This window comes from Myxine glutinosa, chromosome 1 (genome assembly GCF_964187855.1).
Source record: "Myxine glutinosa chromosome 1, kmMyxGlut1.1, whole genome shotgun sequence".
Taxonomy (NCBI): domain Eukaryota; kingdom Metazoa; phylum Chordata; class Myxini; order Myxiniformes; family Myxinidae; genus Myxine; species Myxine glutinosa.
Genome location: NC_136261.1, coordinates 341408313 through 341428590, shown reverse-complemented (window position 1 = coordinate 341428590; position 20278 = coordinate 341408313). Strand labels below are relative to the sequence as shown.

Genomic DNA, 20278 nt, shown 5'->3' with positions numbered 1-20278 from the left:
GCTGTCTAACACTCACCTCCCTAACACCTTTTAAGCTGTCTAGTGTGTGTTCGAATCTCGACCCAGCTATAAACTGTCATCCCAGTGTTTCACAGGCAAGGTCATTCATCAGTGTCTGTGCCGTCCCTCAGATGTACGTTAAACAGGCGTCCCGTCTGCTGGCATTAGTCGGTGGATGTTAAAGATTTTATGGTGTCCTTTGGAGAGTAGGTGAGTATTTACCCGCACCCTGGCCAAATTCCAAATACCTGCCCTAAGCAGCAGGGGGCATTGTATCAGCAGCACTCCCAGCAATGATGTAAACCAGCAGCCTTAGGCCGTACACAAAATGATGATGACAATTTCTTAGCCATCCTCTCGACCCTGGTACACTGAATCTTGTGGGAAGGCAATTGCAGTCAGCAGTTGCTTTCTCAGCTTTGAAGGCTAACCCGAAAGAGGCTAATTTTCATTCATCTCAAAAGACTCGTCATAAGTGTGTGTCCATCCTGAGACAAGTCAGAAAACATCATCTTTTGAATCTCAAGGGAGAGCTATTAACCCAGTCTCCTTTTTCCAAGTCATGGTGGTGCATTGTCAAGTCAGGTTCCCATGTTTGCTCCCCTCCATCGACTCCCTCAACCCAGGGGGAATTATTTCAGACCCTATATGAGATAAAGCAGAAGGTCACAACTCTGTATTTGCCTCCATCGATTGTGTAGCCAACCAAGCCCATTCTGTCTCCATCTTACCTCCTGTCTACTGGAGCATATTCTTCTCATCCGGGAAGATAGACAAAGTTCTGTCTGACCTTAACCCTGCTTTGGCAATGTGCACAGATGGCATCAGTGCCCATGTTCTCAATTCCTGTTCTGTTGTTCTTGCTTACCCTTTGTCTGCCATATTCAATCTGTTCTTCTCATTTGGCCATCAGCTTGGAAGTCAACAAACATCACTCCATTCTACAAGAAGGGTGCAAAAATAGATTCTATCAACTACAGACCAGTGAGCTTACTTCCAATTACAAGATAATTTCAGGGAATCCCTCATTGCTGCTGATGTCGTCTTACCTTTTTTTTCTCAAAAAAACCCGATCTCTGATCATCAGTTTGGATTCTGTCCCACGTCCCAGTCACTCAACTCTGAACATGCTGCTGTTCCTCTCTCAGCAATGGCTAGAGGTCCTAAATGTAAATCCATAGGTCAGGACCTTCTATTTAGACATATCTTGGGCATTCAATACTGTCTCGCATTCTGATTTGTTTGCAAACCTCTCTGCTGGCCACATACAAGACCACCTTCATTCCTGGATTTCTAACTTCCTCCGCTGAATGCACAGTCAACCTGTTGATGGCAATTGGAACCCTCTCCTCCCCTCTCTCGGTGGAGGTTGGAGTTCCCCATGGAAGTGTTTTGGACCCTGTCTTGTTCCTCATTTATATAAATAATCAAGCTGATGCTCTGGAAAACCCTCTCTTCCTTTTTACCCTGCGCTCTCGAAGTGAAAAGTGTGGTTAAGCATTCAGTTACGTACGTACGTGTCTGCAGTAGTTAGTGTGTGCCGTGTCTGAAATTTAAAAATTCTTTTTCTCGGCAACCGTTGGTCTGATTGACATGGAATTTTCACCAAAGGAGCACCTCCTCCTTTAGAATATTTTAATGACAATCATGACGTCATAGGTCATGTGGTACAGGCACCATCTTGGAAAACCGAAAAACGTTGCACCTCTACATCTCCAAAACCGCTTTGTGGAATAAATTTAAACGTGGGTCATTGTAAGTAACTCCATATGGGGAATAAGTGTTGTTAACAATGACGTCATTGGTGCCGTAATTATGACGTCATAATTCGACAGGGACAACGCTTAGTCTGATCAGTTTGAAATTTATTGAGCATGATCTCTGCAACAATTATATTAGAGTATATATGTTTATGATGTCATCGCTCACGTGATCTGGCAGCTATATTGGATCAAAAAAAAAAAAGAAACGTTCAAAAACAGAAGAGTTGGCTCACACCAAGTTGACTGCGCAGGGTAAGTATTCTATGAATACCATCTAGTTGCAGATGAGTGATGACCACATTGTATCATATAGTACGCCATCCAAAGACTTGTCTCTCTGGTGATCTGGAATCAATTCAATGCTGGTCTAGTAAATATATACATGTTCTTCAATCCTGGAAAATATCACCGTTCCACCATGTCACTCAAAAAGGATCATTAAACTAACCCACCAATTTCAATGATCAGCCACTGGAATAAGTTCAGTCTCCTGAACATGTTGGCCTCACCATCATCCATTGCCTCCCCTGGGGCAATGGCTGCATTACAAAGCTGCAAATTTAGGCAGCCTCTGTCAATCCAAGTATTTATTTGGAAAAGCAGAGTTACTCACAATCTACAAGGCCAGATTTGTCTGTCACTCAATGGAGTATTGCTCTCACCTATGGGCACGTCTGTCTCTCTCGGATTTTGTAGAATCTAAAGTTTATCACCATCATTGGAATCTGTTTATCACCATCATTGGAATCTCCCTGGACGAGGCCAAAGCAGAAGGTCTGTTGTTTTCACATCACAGACAGGTCAGTAGTCTCTCTTTTCTTCCGCCTCTCATTCGTCAAAGCTCCCTCTGCACTGTCAGTCTTCCGACACTCCCCAGAAACTCCAAGCGTGCACGGTTCTTGTTCTTGAAACACTCCCCAGAAACTTCAAGCCTAAGTAACACTCTCCTGGTTAAACTTCCAAAATCCAGGCTGACTTCAGGGTTCCTCACTTCTCCCTTCTATGGAAGCACCTTCCGTAAGCGGTCCTTTCTCATTCTTCCCTCCAGTGTTTCAAGCAGATAATGTACAACCACCTCATGTCTTCCCTCGACCTTACCCATTACCGCCATTAACCCTTGCTTAACCAACCCCCGTACTTGCTCATTTCAGTGCTTTCTCCCCTTTCTCTTTTATTTTCCTGGTCGTTATTTACTTCTTGTTGTGCCCAATTGTTTTTCCATTACTCCACTGTCAATTGAACCTTGCTCCTCCATTAATCTCCCTCTCGCAGAGGAAAAAAAAAAGGACAAGCAAAAGCTACACGTTAATGATTTTATTGGACAAATCGCATTACACTCTCCAAGATGCTCTGAATCATGAAACTCTAAGAACCATTTACATATTATTACATAGAGGCAAATGTAGGGAGGAAAAGGGGGTGTGAGGATTAATGCGGTTGGGGAAAAAAGTGAGGACAGTGTTTGTCTGTGGAACTTAGGGTCTGTATATATATATATATATATATTTATATATATAATTTATATGTGGTCTCCACATTTGCACTTAATGCTTTCGTTGACCACGAGTTGAACTGTGCAAATAATTAAATGTCAAGTCCAGGAAAATACCTTACATTCTTTGAAATGCATTTGTCCAAGAAATGCACGCAACCCAGTGTACCTTGTAAAACATTGAACAAAAGTGCATAGTCTAATTCCAGGCAGGTGAAGTCTTTTTTTTTTTATGCCAACAGGCTTTCTGGGTTCTAAATGAAAAACTGTGAAAAGAGATTTGCCAAACCAAATAACATAAACAGGCCGTGAAAGATCACAGAAGAAACTGTGAGTCGTCCATGTCTTCGCTGGTGGATCAAGTGGATGAGGCAGGGGAAGATGAAAACAAAAGCTAGTCCGCAAATTGCACCAGAATACCTGAGGAGATAAACATGTGGATTTCACGATAAAATTACTACCGTAGGTGAACGGCACCCCAGAATAGGAGAATACAATGCATAATTGGGCAGCTGTTTACAAAAAAAGATGATACATAACAGAAATGTTTGAAATCTAACTGGGAATCGATGAACGTTTGGCAACGAAAGTATAACTTGGAGCCTGTGACGAACACTTTATGGCAATTTTTAGTAGATATCAGGCATACTGTTGTCACTGTGTGATTCATCCTTTACAGCAAATACAAGTTCCATATTCTCCTCAATCTCGCTCTTTCCTCCAGGTCTTCAAGACAGCTGTTCAACACCACCTCAAGTCATCCCCCATCCAAAATCATGATCCTTTCTACACCTGATGAACCACCTCCCATTTCGCCTTAAACTTTGCTTAGGCATCCATCTTGTTCATCCCTTGCTTTCTCCCCTACCACTCATCGTTACCTGCATCCCCTGGTTGTCCATCTCCGTTCGTCTTTCTCCTTCCGCCCTGCTGTTTGCTATGTTGTGTCCTGATCTGTTCTGTGTCAAAGCTCTTACACAAGCCTAGACCTTGTATTAAAAGAGTGTCAAAGTGAGGGTTAAGTGGGGGCTCTGTGCGGGTCGTTACAGATTTTCAACATTTCAACGTTACAGATGTCTAATCAAGTCCGAACAGATACAAGAGCATCGCAAGATGCGGTCATGCTGGTAGATGTAAGACACCTGTCTATTGTGTTTCCTCAAAGCTAGATGCGCATCGCTGCTGAAAATATGCCATTTTGAACAAGACACCTGCGTTGCAGAGTGTTCATTTGAAGTTTTGGTGAGCTGTCACAATCCTTTTGTTAATACGCTGTAGTCAACAACTTTAATTCAAGTAGCGAATTACCTCATGAGTTGCAGGCTTCAATACTGGCCGAGTTGCACAGATTAAAGCAGAGATCACTGATCGAGGGTTGGATCCCGAAGAACTGATCGTCTTTCACTGTGTTATACACCAGGAGAAAATCTGCACCAAGGCGATTTATTTCAGGCATGTCATTGGCCCTGTTGTTACCTGCATCAATTTAATCAAGGCCCAGGCTTTGAATCATCGCCAGTTCTGAGCGATATTGTCAACGTGGTCAGCTGAATAATAATGTGGCCAACGTTGGGATAAAATGTGGCCATGATGACACCCGTTGCCAATATCATAATGACCTTTAAATTGACCTACTTAATATGCATTTTGATGGGATTTGCAAGGCATCAGGAGGCCTTGGTCCTCAGAAGTTCTACAAAGTTTGGTGAAAATAGGACTATTCGTTTTAGCATCATGGGTGAGGAAGTTTGTGGTCAAGTTTCATCAAAATTGTGTCTGTCGTTTCTGAGAAGAAGATCCGAGTGTTTACCTACGGACTAACGGACTGACGGACAACGCGTGATGCTAATACCTCACCTGAACTGTGTTCCAGGTAGCTAAAAATGACTCGGTGTTAGTGTCTATGCAAACTATAAGCCAAGTCACATTTGCTAAGCGAAATTAATAAAATGGAATCATTATTTGTTGACAATTGTTTGCACATAAACATAAACAGTTTAACTGAGAGCAAATTGTTGAGAGGCCCTCTTCCTTCATATGCAGCATGTGGGTACACCAACTATACCATCATTGGCTGTGGAGGGCAAAACTTTGTGATGAGTGTTGTGTGAGTTACCGTATAATGGTGCCAATGTTGGGATAAAATGAGGCCATGATGACACCCGTTGACACCAAGATGATGTTCAAAACCAAGACGTGCAAAAAGCTGTGCAAAGACATGTTAGGATGTAGTCTTTCTTCTAATCCCAGCAAATACATCAACATTGTCATTATTCCATTGACCCAAATCATGGGAGAGAATCGATACCACATTAATATAATTCAATTAACCATACCCTGTGTCAGAAATAAAAGGCGATTGAGTGTGGTGCCATACTAGCCAAAACCCTTTGAAATTACCCTTTAGGACCGATTAGAATTACCTTTTAGAACCACTAGAATTTCCCTTTAGAACCCACTAGAATTGCACTTTAGAATTCTTTCGAATGACCCTTTAGAACCCTCTCGAATTACCCTTTAAAACCTTGTCGAATTACACTTTATAACCCTCTAGAAATACCCTAGAGAACCCTCTCGAATTACATTTTAGAACCCTCCAGAATTACACCTTAGAACTCTTTAGAATTACCCTTCAGAACCCTCTAGAATTACCCTTCAGAACCCTCTAGAATTACCCTTTAAAACCTTGTAGAATTACACTTTATAACCCTCTAGAAATACCCGAGAGAACCCTCTAGAATTAACCTTGAGAACCCTCTAGAATTACAATTTAGAACCATCTATAATTACCCTTTAGAACCCTCTATAATTACCCTTTAGAACCCCCTAGAATTACACTTTATAACCCTCTAGAATTACCTTTCAGAACCCTCTAGAACTCTTTAGAATTACCCTTCAGAAACCTTTATAATTACCCTTTAGAACCCTCTAGAATTACACGTTAGAACCCTCTCGAATTACATTTTAGAACCCTCCAGAATTACACCTTAGAACTCTTTAGAATTACCCTTCAGAACCCTCTAGAATTACCCTTCAGAACCCTCTAGAATTACCCGTTAGAACCCTCTAGAATGATCCTTTAGAACCCTCTAGAATTACACGTTAGAACCCTCTAGAATTACCCTTCAGAACCCTCCAGCATTACCCTTCAGAACCCTCTAGAACTCTTTAGAATTACCCTTCAGAACCCTCTACAATTACCCTTTAAAACCTTGTAGAATTACACTTTATAACCCTCTAGAAATACCCTAGAGAACCCTCTCGAATTACCCTTTAAAACCTTGTAGAATTACACTTTATAACCCTCTAGAAATACCCTAGAGAACCCTCTAGAATTAACCTTTAGAACCCTCTAGAATTACCCTTTAGAACCCCCTAGAATTACACTTTATAACCCTCTAGAATTACCTTTCAGAACCCTCTAGAACTCTTTAGAATTACCCTTCAGAAACCTTTATAATTACCCTTTAGAACCCTCTAGAATTACACGTTAGAACCCTCTCGAATTACATTTTAGAACCCTCCAGAATTACACCTTAGAACTCTTTAGAATTACCCTTCAGAACCCTCTAGAATTACCCTTCAGAACCCTCTAGAATTACCCTTTAAAACCTTGTAGAATTACACTTTATAACCCTCTAGAAATACCCGAGAGAACCCTCTAGAATTAACCTTGAGAACCCTCTAGAATTACAATTTAGAACCATCTATAATTACCCTTTAGAACCCTCTATAATTACCCTTTAGAACCCCCTAGAATTACACTTTATAACCCTCTAGAATTACCTTTCAGAACCCTCTAGAACTCTTTAGAATTACCCTTCAGAAACCTTTATAATTACCCTTTAGAACCCTCTAGAATTACACGTTAGAACCCTCTCGAATTACATTTTAGAACCCTCCAGAATTACACCTTAGAACTCTTTAGAATTACCCTTCAGAACCCTCTAGAATTACCCTTCAGAACCCTCTAGAACCCTCTAGAATGATCCTTTAGAACCCTCTAGAATTACACGTTAGAACCCTCTAGAATTACCCTTCAGAACCCTCCAGCATTACCCTTCAGAACCCTCTAGAACTCTTTAGAATTACCCTTCAGAACCCTCTACAATTACCCTTTAGAACCCTCTAGAATTACATTTTTGAACCCTCTAGAATTATACCTTAGAACTCTTTAGAATTACCCTTCAGAACTATTTAGAACCCTCTAGAATTACACTTTGGAACTCTGTAAAATTACCCTTCAGAACCCTCTACAATTACCCTTTAGAACCCTCTAGAATTACACTTTAGAACCCTCTAGAATTACATTTTTGAACCCTCTAGAATTATACCTTAGAACTCTTTAGAATTACCCTTCAGAACCATTTAGAACCCTCTAGAATTACACTTTGGAACTCTTTAAAATTACACTTCAGAACCCTCCACAATTACCCTTTAGAACCCTCTAGAATTACATTTTTGAATCCTCCAGAATTATACCTTAGAACTCTTTAGAATTACCCTTCAGAACCCTCTAGAATTACCCTTTAGGACCCTCTAGAATTACATGTTAGAACCCTCTAGAATTACCCTTCAGAACCCTCCAGCATTACCCTTCAGAACCCTCTAGAACTCTTTAGAATTACCCTTCAGAACCATTTAGAACCCTCTAGAATTACAGGTTGGAACTCCTTAAAATTACCCTTCAGAACCCTCTACAATTACCCTTTAGAACCCTCTAGAATTACACTTTAGAACCCTCTAGAATTACATTTTTGAACCCTCTAGAATTATACCTTAGAACTCTTTAGAATGACCCTTCAGAACCCTCTAGAATTATCCTTCAGAACCCTCTAGAATTACACCTAGAACCCTCTAGAATTACACTTTAGAACCCTCTAGAATTACACTTTAGAACCCATTAGAATTATCCTTTATAACCCTCTAGAATTACACTTTAGAACCCTCTAGAATTACACTTTAGAACTCTTTAGAATTACACTTTAGAGCCCTCTAGAATATCACTTTAGAACCCTCTAGAATTACACTTTAGAACTCTTTAGAATTACACTTTAGAGCCCTCTAGAATATCACTTTAGAACCCATCAGAATTAACATTAGAACCTTCAAGAATTGCACTTTAGAACTCTTTAGGATTGCACTTTAGAACTCTTTAGAATTAAACATGGTGGGTTAGAAAGGTTTTTCTTCTTCAGTTTTTGATGGTTGGATGGATGGATGGAAGGAAGGACATAGCCAAATATTGAAGCGGTTTCACTGCTTAAAAATGACATCACTCCTCTCTGCTCATGTGCAATCGGGACAATAGTAAGGGAAACATATGAAAATCTGTTAACTAAATTGTTACCAAAATATTTCTTCACCAATATGTTTGTAAAGGTGTGTAATAACGTGTGTTAAAATGTTGAAGGTCAACTCCCGTGGGAAACCCAGAAAAAAAGCTGTTGAATTCGGGTACCGAAAAATTATTTTCGAGAATTTTTATTTTTTTAAATCGGCCCTTAAGTAACTTATGAGGGGTCAAATAAGGGTTTTTCATGATTCTGAGTTGATTGGTAACATTTATATTTCACCACAGACACTCCTTTGTGGAAAAATAATTTCTAAATATATCTCATTTTCTACTTTGCAGGACATGGAGTCTAGCAATATGGATGAAGACGTTACTCCACCTGTGCTCAATTGCTTCATCTGTGCACGCTCGGATACACCAGCTGAAAGGCTCATACAGGCAACTCCAAAGGGATACTCAACTTTATTGAAACAAGCAGAAACTGTCGAAAATGTTACTGTTGTGGAACGTATGAAGGAGGCTCAAAAGGAAGGAAAACTGAGGTACCACCAGAAGTGTAAAAATGATCTGTACAACAACTTTGTTGCAACCACCAAGAAGTCAGCTCAAGCATCAAAGGCAGAGAAAGAGTCATCAAAGTTGAAGAGAAGACGCACTACTTGTGAGTTCAGTTCATCAACTGGCTGCAGTTCTAGAAGATCACAGTCAGTTGACCTCCTGTATAAGGATGTATGCATTCTTTGCAACCAACCAGCCCAGCTCTACAAAAATAATCCAGCACAAGCTAGAAAGAAATAGAGTGCCAGATAATTTGACTGCAGATACACTGAAGGCAAGCTTGCTGAAGACAGCACGGAGTCGCGGGGATGACTGGGGCACTGAAGTCACTGGACGCCTGGAAGGGATCAACGACTTGGTAGCAGAAGAAACACTGTACCATTTGCGATGCAAACTTATGTTTGCGAGAGGTGACAGTTTGTCCAAGACTGATGAGGAAGGAAAAAGGAAGAGAGGACAGAGGAGTATTGATGAGGAGCGAGAGGCAGTTTTTATTGAATTCTGCGAATGGTTAGACTCAGAATTAGAGCATGGGGTAATGAACATGGACCAAGTCCATGAAAAGCTGCAGGAGTTTTATCAGTCACCAGAGAAGAGCCTTTCTTATTCAAAGCATTGGCTAAAGATAAAACTTCTAGAGAAATACGAAGACACCTTGTATTTCACAACACAGGAAAGAAGGGCAGATGTACTCTGTCTCAAAGATGGCACCGACAATATTCTGCGAGCGCATCATGCTAATCTTGACCATGGAGATGAGAAGACTCAGATCATAAAGACGGCACTCAAGTTCATATCCAATGATATTGCCTTGATTGATTTAGGTCCAAAGTCATACCCCACCACACACAGTATGACTGACATCGATAGTCAGCTGACACTTGTTCCTGCAAGCCTTCAGATGTTCTTGAGACCGATTGTCAAGACAGACGAAAGAGTTGCCGTTTGGGGGCAGAATTTTATTAAGGCCTGTCGACCTCGGTCTGGAGTATTGCCACACCAAATGGGGCTTGCCATACAACTTGATCATAGATTTGGGTCAAAATGGATGCTCAACAAGTTCCACCGGCTGGGATACACTGAGTCTTACACGGAGACACAAAACTACAAATACTGCTTCCTTAATAGTAGGAGTGGAGATGATGTTCCAGATACTTCTGGCACTCTTGACACCATTGTGGAGGAAACCGATGAACAGATCAATGATGAGGTTGCGGTTGATGCTGCGCTTGAGGATCAATCAGTGATGACAGCCAAAGTGCCAGCCAGTGAAAGTGAATTGTCAAGTAATGATCAGGTGGTCTTTATGGAGGTTGGGGAAACAAACAATGCAGTCACTCAGTTTGTTGGAGACAATATAGATTTAAACATTGTCTCTATTCACGGAAACACTCCCTTTCACTCAATGGGTTGGATCGAAGTCACCTCTCCGGCACCACCTTTGCCAGATCCACAGACAACAGCAGCTTTCCCCCGGGTGAAGTTGAAGGCACTCGACAAAGCTAAGATCCTGAGAGGAACTGAAGTAAAGATTATTCCATTTACGAACAGGAAACAGATAGGAACGAACGCGATCATGTTTCTCCCCCTCGCTGAGCTTTCCTCCTCCCTGGCTCATGATCAGCCACTCCTCACTCCAGGTGACACACTCTGGGCAGCGGGGTGGGTGATCAAAGCCAACGATCCTGAGTTCCCACACTCCAACTGGAATGGCTGGATGAAGAGAATCCATGCTAATGATGCAAAGCAGAGCACACAGATCGAGTTCCTCCCAGTTATTAAAGGAGACCCTAATGACCTCAACACCATCTTCACCACTCTGAAAGAGTGCATACGGCGCGCTGGGGTCGCTATAGTGACCTTTGATCTTCCGATTTGGCTGAAGGCTGTGAATATAATAAAGCAGGCAAATCTACCCGTCATTCCAAGGTTGGGTGGTTTTCACCTGCTGAAGTCTTATCTTGGATCAATGGGTAACATCATGGAAGATTCTGGACTACTAGATGTGATCCAGTTGATCCATAGACAATGACTGTTGAAACTTCTGACATTGTGAATGAGAAATAACTCTTGAGTATTATATATGTATGTGAAATAAAAGCTACTTTGTGTGTAAATGTAAAAGTGAAAATATAAATGTTAACAATCAACTCAGAATCATGAAAAACCCTTATTTGACCCCTCATAAGTTACTTAAGGGCCGATTAAAAAAAATAAAAATTCTCGAAAATAATTTTTCGGTACCCGAATTCAACAGCTTTTTTTCTGGGTTTCCCACGGGAGTTGAACTTCAACATTTTAACACATGTTATTACACACCTTTACAAACATATTGGTGAAGAAATTTTTTGGTAACAATTTAGTTAACAGATTTATGAAATATCTCATAAAATGCCCTTACTACAAGTTCAGTGCAAAACTACCGCTTTGTTTTTCTGATTCATTTTCCGATTTGTGTTCAAAATATAACATTCAATTGAAATTAGGTGGTCCCTCGATGATAAACCAACGTTTGTAGACAGGACAGACAGACAGACAGACAGACAGACAGAAGTGACCCAATTGCTTAACCACGCTTTTCACTTCCCGTGCACGGGGTTATTACGAATAAGAAGCACATGAGTGTGTACCTCCAGGCCACTCTGTCTAGTAGATTTGGCCGAGGTTGACCTTTCCACCTGTGATGATAATGGAAAATGCAACTTTCCCCTTTGTATGTAGAAAGCGATATTAGATATCGAGTCACCTTCAACAATTTGCTGACAAAGCCAATCAAATTCACCTCCATTCTCACATTGTGATTAATTGTAATTTTGTGAAACATTAGCCCTGCGTGGTGGCACTCAAAGGCCCTGGGTGGTGGTACTCAAAGGCCCTGGGTGGTGGCACTCAAAGGCCCTGGGTGGTGGTACTCAAAGGCCCTGGGTGGTGGCACTCAAAGGCCCTGGGTGGTGGCACTTAAAGGCGCTGGGTGGTGGCACTCAAAGGCCCTGAGTGGTGGCACTCAAAGGCCCTGGGTGGTGGCACTCAAAGGCCCTGGGTGGTGGCACTCAAAGGCCCTGGGTGGTGGCACTCAAAGGCCCTGGGTGGTGGCACTCAAAAGCCCTGGGTGGTGGCACTCAAAGGCGCTGGGTTGTGGCAATCAAAGGCCCTGAGTGGTGGCACTCAAAGGCCCTGGGTGGTGGCACTCAAAGGCCCTCGGTGGTGGCACTCAAAGGCGCTGGGTGTTGGCACTCAAAGGACCTGAGTGGTGGCACTCAAAGGACCTGAGTGGTGGCACTCAAAGGCCCTGGGTGGTGGCACTCAAAGGCCCTGGGTGGTGGCACTCAAAGGCCCTGGGTGGTGGCACTCAAAGGCGCTGGGTGGTGGCACTCAAAGGCCCTGAGTGGTGGCACTCAAAGGCCCTGGGTGGTGGCACTCAAAGGCCCTGGGTGGTGGCACTCAAAGGCCCTGGGAGGTGGCACTCAAAGGCTGGCAAAGCATTAATATCGTGCAATATGGCTGAAGGTGGCCTAATCTCCTTGAAAAGCACCAAGCGATTGTAAATGTCCACGCACAACCACTAACTGCAGGTTGGATATCTAACTTAATCCCTTTCATCCTTTTTCCTTTCATCCCTTTCAAAGGACTGTGTATTATTTGGGGCCATGCTCTGTCTGCAAAGCACTCACCTTGGGTAACTCTTCCCAAATAGCTGCGTGAAGAGCTGAACTCTGATAAAAAATGCTAGCAGTGGATATACTGTCATGAGCTGGAACAACAAACAAACTCGAGCAATGAAGGTTGAGACGTCATCAGCTGGGAAGTTGTCCAGGAAGTTCTAACATAAGGGTAGAAAGATGTACAAAATATTGGTGAATGTGAACCTCAAGCGAAATCTATGTGCAGTACTGTAATACAATGTATTACCATTTTATAGAAACAATGTTGGTCAATTAAAATGTTGATCTCTGGATGATCATACAATAACTTTTGGGGTATGTGGTACTGAGTTTTCATTTCAGGTGCCATTTAATAAAGACAGGCCTAATTTTATTTAACAACCACATGATCAAAAACAATTTGGCATTTAAGCAACTTCCTTAAATATTCAACTTTCACAAGTAAACATTTCATGCAGTTTCAAGATGTCTATTGGCTCAAATAAGAAACCTGTTCAATGCAGGACTTTGAAAAAGGATTCACTGGGAATGAGGCAAAGACAAGGCAGCCAACGTAGAGATATGTCGAACCCACGAGGATGTAGGCAATCATGAGGTCTCGAACCTAACCCCAAGGAAGAGCACATATTAGACCCTTCAGTGGGCAGTTGCGTTAACTTCACAATCTCAGTTCATATTGTTATTAGAAAAATTGTGTATGGACAGACAGACAAACAAGAAAGACGGTGTGCATAGCACGATACTTGCAAAAGCGCTAAAACAATTATGACCTCAAAAATAGTCGGTGGTTGAATTGAATGACCAAATATGTAAATCTCTTCAAATTTAAAGTCAATGGGATAAAATTTGACGATTTTAGAAATTTGGCCTATGTTGACCTTTTGCCCTCAAAAATAATTGTTGGTTGAATTCAGTGACCTGGAAAGAAAATGCTCTTCAAATTTCAAGTCAATCAGATGTAATAAAGGGTAATATAAGTAATAAGTAATAAATAAATAAGTAATAAAAGAGGGTAATAAAAGTACATTTTTATCAGAAAGACTGTTACGTGCTCCTCCCCAAACCCCGGTCACGGTGTACCTCCGAGCCCCGAGAGGAGTCACGGCAGAAAGATGTGTTATTCTGTATGTCAAAGATCAATGGTGAAGCCACACCAATTGTTACCAACAAACAAATATTGTATTAAGATCACAAAAGAATAACAGTATAACAACAATAGTAATCAATTGTACAACCAATATATTGTTACAGACGCGGTTTTAGATGTTATTTTACCGAGCGGTTCGTATTACCGCATCCGAACAGTTACTCCCCGATTAGAACCCGATTCCACCCGACGTTGACCAGATCGCACCGCAGATATTCAATCGGGAAACCTCTAAAGCGACCGAAAGAGAAGGAAAAGAGAAGAAGACAGAGTACGGAGGAAGAACAGATTTATTATACACACACAAGCAAAAAGAAAGAGCGACCAAAATTATTTACAGCAATGGATGGAAGAAGCAGTCACACAGTGCATCGTTAGCTTAAACTATTCATTTTACTTAACCCCAAGACAACGAGTAGGACAGACGACGTTCACACTTACACGGGGGATATTGCAGGCAGGTATGTGGCTTGAGGTGGATTGCTGGAGAGGGAGGCAGGGTCGGAGGCAGCAGCTCTCAATTCCTCGCGGTTTTTGGCGGGAAAACCCTCCGTCGCGTATCCGCTGCCGATGCTCTAGACGTCACACGCTGGCTCGGGCACACCTGCTCCTCTCCTTCTGGTGGAGCCGTCTCCCTCCTTTCAGCGCGTCTCTCCTTAGCTGGTTTCCTTTCCGAGTACCTCTCCTCTTTGGCTTGGAGCGTTTCGCATTTCACCGCTCACCGCTCCTCTTGGTGTCGCCTCTTCGCTCATCTCCCAGGTCATCTGGTGAAGCAGTCCCTTACAGTCACTTTTATTACCCCGGGTGGAATCAAGCCGCTGGCTGCGAGGGCATGCCTACCGGGTCGCTCACCGCGGTGCTGATTGGCCAAGTGGGGTTGGCTCACTCCTCCCCTCTATGACGAGGTGGAGACACGCCTTTCTTCTCCGAGATTAGCACATGGGCAATGGCGGCTTGCGGGATTGAACACCACTCGCACCCTTTTGAAAGGAACTTTGGAGAGCGGAGATGATTGGGGAAATTGGAAGGGCCTACGCTTATTTTGTTTGATACAATGCAACGTCAATCTAGTGGGAAACACATATTTAGCCTACATAGAATAAGGAAATACACTATTTAAAAAGATATATCGTGGCCTGCGTGTAAGTTTCATGGAATTAACTAGGAGGACGGCTGCGACCATTATTTACATTACGAGGATGTTACACATAACAAAACCATACTTTTTACATTCGTTACACTTCCTCCAAAATTGTTACACTTCTCAAAAACCGTTACCTTCTCAAAAAAACCGTTACACTTCTCAAAACCGTTACACTGCACCCTCCTTTCTTCAGGCCCGGACTCGGGCCTACAAAACTTTAACTTAGTGTGACACGTAGGTGTAATTCCCTCTACAATTAACCTGACCCTGAGTGTGACAATCTTAAAACACAAATAAGTATGTCCCCCTATTGCATTGCACCCTGTCTAACAGACTCAAGCCCACAGCTAACCGAATTATGGAATTATTCTCAAACTATACATTTACGGTGGGGAGCATTATTTACAATGACGTGATTTCTTATTTACAACGCAACCCAGGACCTGTGTTTTTTTTTGTTTTTTTTTTAGGGAACAAGAAAGAGAAATTCCTGTTGGGAGGGAGGAGACAGCACGCATTGCATCGATGCACCAGTACCAATACCACCAAAGCACCCAAAAGCACCACAAAGCACCAAAAGCACCACAAAGCACCAAAAGCACCACAACGCACCAAAAGCACCACTCGGTGCACAGTCACCATGGTTCTTAATAAACACAACAAAACAACTGGTGGTGGTCTTCTCTTTCTCTGCTGGGCCGATGTTCTTCCCGACGTCTTCTGGCTTCATGCGGCCTACTTGGAAATATAAAAAGCACAACTTGTGTTCGTTTTTATTTAGGGCCTCAGGGGCCAACTAAGGGTGGTCCACCTGTTTGGCATAGGTGCCACCTTACCGAGGTCCGCAAGCAAGATTCCCTGGCCACTATGGCCGGTCTCCAACAGAGGTGCCCTACCCCAGAACCTGGGGTCCATCAAGTGGTACTTGGCCGCAGAACAGCGGTCCATAAAGTGGTACATCAACGCAATGCATGCTGGTTCTGGGAATCTCGTGCGCACAATGGCCACCTCACGCACGCTCCCCTCGACACCCAATGGCGCACAGGTCCTCAAGTGGGAGACAAAAGGGGGGAAGACAATTCAGCGAGGGGTAAGGTCACAAGGGTACACGTCAATAAAGGCAATGCAGGGTGAAGTGCGTACGGAGAGCGAAGTGAGAAAAACTCGTCCCTACCGTACGTCACCCCCCTGTCACCTACACTACCCTTGCCCTTACCCCATATTTACAAAATCTACCCATTTACAAATTCGTCACTACTGTCACGTCTTCCCCATATTTCCCCTATACCAAATTCGTCTCCACAATCCCTCGACTTCAATATTTGCCATCACCAATTCATCATCAATCCTCATAAGGAGGAAGAGATGGAATTACGCACAATGTCACACCCACGTCATGATGCGTCTCACAATCCAAACATTTGCATTAATGAAAAATAATAAAACATGGCATGGTGTGGAGTACCTGTCACCTCAGGTGAGTGGATGCAGATGGTGCGAGGAGACTTCATCCTAACTACTTTCTAAATGACATTAACACACTTTACACAACCCGGGGTCTCTCCCTGCCAATCCATTGGCCAACTTACACTATGGGTTCTAAAAACCAATTCCCATTGACCAAACTGTGGTGCTTCTCAATTTGGGGTCTCACTCCCCCGATTCCTCTCCCGGTGCCTTCGCACAATTTCTGGGCTGCGACGTGTAGCTCTCCCAGCAGGTCTACCCACCTGCACACCTCCACCACTGCAGTTGCCACCCGAGCTTACCTAGCTCCTCACCCTAACCTAACTAACTGGGGAAGGCCCTCTCCTGGCTCTGTCACCCCTTGAAGCCATCTGGCACTGGGCTACCCGGGTCCGTCCTCCGGATCCTCGGGCCCCATCCACAACTGCCGGCTCCCAGAGCCCACCTGCAGCCTCACCTGGCCGACATCCTCACAGTGGTGGAGTGCCCAACCAACTACTCACACTAACAGGCTACACGCCCAGCCATTTCCACAACACTAATGCACCCATCCAAAGACCATTCTTTCACCCGCACCACAGATGCCAATATCCAACCACAATTTACCTGTACCCTCTACCTAACACTTACACTACCCGCCCCGGGTATCCGTGATGGGGGTCCACTCTTCCCCCATTCACACCTTCGCACCATCCACTCCACTCCACAATTTCCACCATACTCACTCCACGACCATCCATTCCAATACTCCAGATATTCCACACTACCATTTATTCCACACAGCCACATACACCTGTTGTTGCACACCTGTGCCCTCACACCTGGTGCCACCTGCACCCTCCTTTCTTCCTGGACCATTTGGTCAACACAACACGCAATCACCACTACTCCCTCATACACTGCTCCACACACCTGTTCAGTTGCACACCTGTGCAATCACACCTGTTCAATCACCCCTGTTCAATCTTCAATCACACGGCATCATCTCAGCTAACTACTCCCCTCTGAAACTTGCGCTTCCCAGTCGTCCCTTTAAACTATTGCGCTCCCACGTCATTATCATCCACACTAAACTACCTGCGTCCCCACTACAGGTATCAGTCACTAACTAAACTTAACGTTACCTAATGTCATCTTCGCTAGATCCCTACACACAATATAACCTAATCCACCCGGGCTAGTTTTCACTGCCATCAACCCCATAAGCTATCGCGCATTTGCCCCCACACCGCCTGTGAGGGATGGTGGATTTGCCATCCCACCACATTGGGGAGGTCCTACTATCAATTTCGCACACCTAAATCCAACCAATCAAAAATTCTGCCAATCATCGTACCAATCATCAAATTTCGCCTTTTTCTAATTTCGTGGCCAAAACACTATCCTCATCACCCGTCTACTTATTACATCCTCTCGGTGCGCCAATTCACATCTACAGCCCGGCTTCGTACAGCCAAGCAATGAACGCGGGTTGTTTTGTGCCGGCGGCTGGATGGGTCCGGCACTCGGTGCAGGGACGGGGGCTTAACCGGGCCGAGATCCCACGCACCACCTCGGCGTGGAGCCATCCAATGTCCCGATCTCGACCTGCCGGCACGTCTCAATAGAAAGTGGTCGCCATGACGACCCTTCCTATCGGGCTGCCCGCTCCGCCTAGTGGCGCCCGGACGCGGCCGTTCCAAGCGAGGCACAGCGTGGATCGCGTACGGCGGTTCTTTCGAAACCGCCGTGGTTCGGATCCCCGCTGGTCCTCGCGGCACGCGAAGCTGCCCGACGCGCACCGAGGGCCCGATTCGGCTATAAGTCGTTCTAACCTCTAACCCGGTTACCGTCGATGCCTCACCTGCATGGTTACAAGCATACGCTACCCCTTTCTTGCTCATACCTCCAGCTGTTCCCATGCTCCTCGTACCTTTCCTTACGCACCTCGGTACACTCATTCCGCTCACCGACTTGGTCACACACCTGACCACCGAACACCTTGGCACACATTCGTCGCTCGCACACCTCACCAACACACCTCTTCGCGCCCCCTCCTCGGTCACCTCCTCTGTGACAACCACAGGTGTGCTCTCACCCGCACACCCAACCACGTGCCTCACGACCAACTCAAGTGTGCATTCCCACACACGCTCTACCATTCCAGGTGTGCATCCTTCCATTCCAGGTGTACATCCTCGCTCACCTGTCACAACCAACTCACGCTCCGTGTCACTCTCACTACTCTCACCTCCACTCTCGGTCACGCACTCACCCTTACTCTCGACAGCACGCTCTCTCCTCATGCACCCGTCCGTTACACACCTTTCTCGCACACACTCTCCCGTTACATCCTCTGTAACACTCACCACAGGCGTGCATTCTCCTTTACTCTTGACAGCATGCGCTTTCCCCATTCACCCGTCCGTTACACACCTTTCTCGCGCATCCTCTTGCGCACACTTTTTCGTTACTTCCTCCGTAACCCTCACCACAGGTGTGCATTTTCTCGTTACATCCTCTGTAACACTCACCACAGGTGTACACTCTCTCGTTACTTCCTCTGTAACACTCACCACACCGCGCTTCCATGTACCCCCTCGCACACGCGCTTCGACCAACTCACTCTTGACGGTACACTCACTCCTCGGCGTGCACTTTTTCCTCACACACCCCATGGTCGGACATTCTCGCACACCTCTTTTTTCGCACACCAGACCTGTCGCACACTTCACCAACGGCCTTTCACGAACACCCGGGTCTAAATCAACCCCCAAGCCGACTGAAGCTTTCCTCACATCATATACATTGCCACTCACCTCCGTACCTCGTCTCCGCACCTCCTTTGCCACCTGCAAACTCTTTATTTGGTTAGTGAGCATCACATTATGAGTTGAGCACCGACCTTGCACATATTCCATCACCTCCTCCTGGATTTCTCTTTTAGTTTCTGTCCGTCCCTTCTTAATTTCACTCACCTCTTCTTCCACTTCCTCTAATTTTCGCTTCACCTCTTTTATTCCCCGGTGCGTCTCCTCAAGTTCGTCCTCTAAGGCTACCGTGACCGTCTCTATGTGCATCCTCACCTGCCGGTCCTTTGTCTCCATTATCTCTGTCACCTCGTCCACCCTCATTGTCAGTTCCTCACGTACCATCTGACATTGCCTCTGTGTCGCTATTAATTCGTTTTTAATTTCTTTTTGTGTCGCCTTTAACCCTCCTAGTACCGCAGTGTTCTTTTGAACCTGCTCCACTAGTTCTTTTTGTCCCTCCGTCAGCTGTTCCACCTCCTCCGTCAGATCTTCTATTCCCCCTTGTAACCTAGCCGTATTATTTCTCACCTCTTTCTCCATACGCTTCTCACCTCGCTTTACCTCCTCGCGCAGCCCCGAAACCTCCTCACTTACCCCTCGTCGTATTTCCTCCATCTCTTTTGTAGATGCCACCCTCATCTGTCCCAATTCATCCCTCTGAGCATCCAGTTTACTTTCTAACCCGATTTGCACCTCCTCTATCTGGTTCCCCATTCGTTTGATTTCCCGGGCAGATTGTTCCCCTATTTCCCGCAATTTGTCCTCCATCCTATTTTCTAACCCCATTAACCCATTTTTCACCTCTTTTATCCCGTTGTCTAACCCCTCAAAATTATTGTCTAACTTCCCAAATTTCTTGTCTAACTCCTCAAAATTATTGTCTAACTTCCCAAATTTCTTGTCTAACCCCTCACCGGTACCCCTCGCTTCGTCCCTCATTACCCCCATTTGGTTTCC

General features: G+C 44.4%; 1 protein-coding gene and 1 long non-coding RNA gene across 7 annotated transcripts in view; one reads left to right on the top strand and one right to left on the bottom strand.

Annotated features, from left to right (window-relative positions):
- LOC144889486 (uncharacterized) overlaps positions 1-20278 on the top strand; it is a 497490-nt gene that overhangs the window by 174364 nt on the left and 302848 nt on the right. The gene's annotated exons all lie outside the window — the stretch shown is intronic.
- LOC137412771 (neutral amino acid transporter 9) overlaps positions 3063-20278 on the bottom strand; it is a 195871-nt gene continuing 178655 nt past the window's right edge. For all 6 annotated transcript variants that reach the window (XM_068098106.2, XM_068098093.2, XM_068098114.2 and 3 more), the window contains 4 exons: positions 13262-13375; positions 12781-12929; positions 5372-5461; positions 3063-3675 (listed from right to left, as the gene is read on the bottom strand). In XM_068098106.2, the coding sequence (XP_067954207.1) occupies positions 3510-3675; positions 5372-5461; positions 12781-12929; positions 13262-13375 (519 nt within the window). In that variant the 3' untranslated portion in view covers positions 3063-3509. The remainder of the gene's footprint in view (positions 3676-5371; positions 5462-12780; positions 12930-13261; positions 13376-20278) is intronic.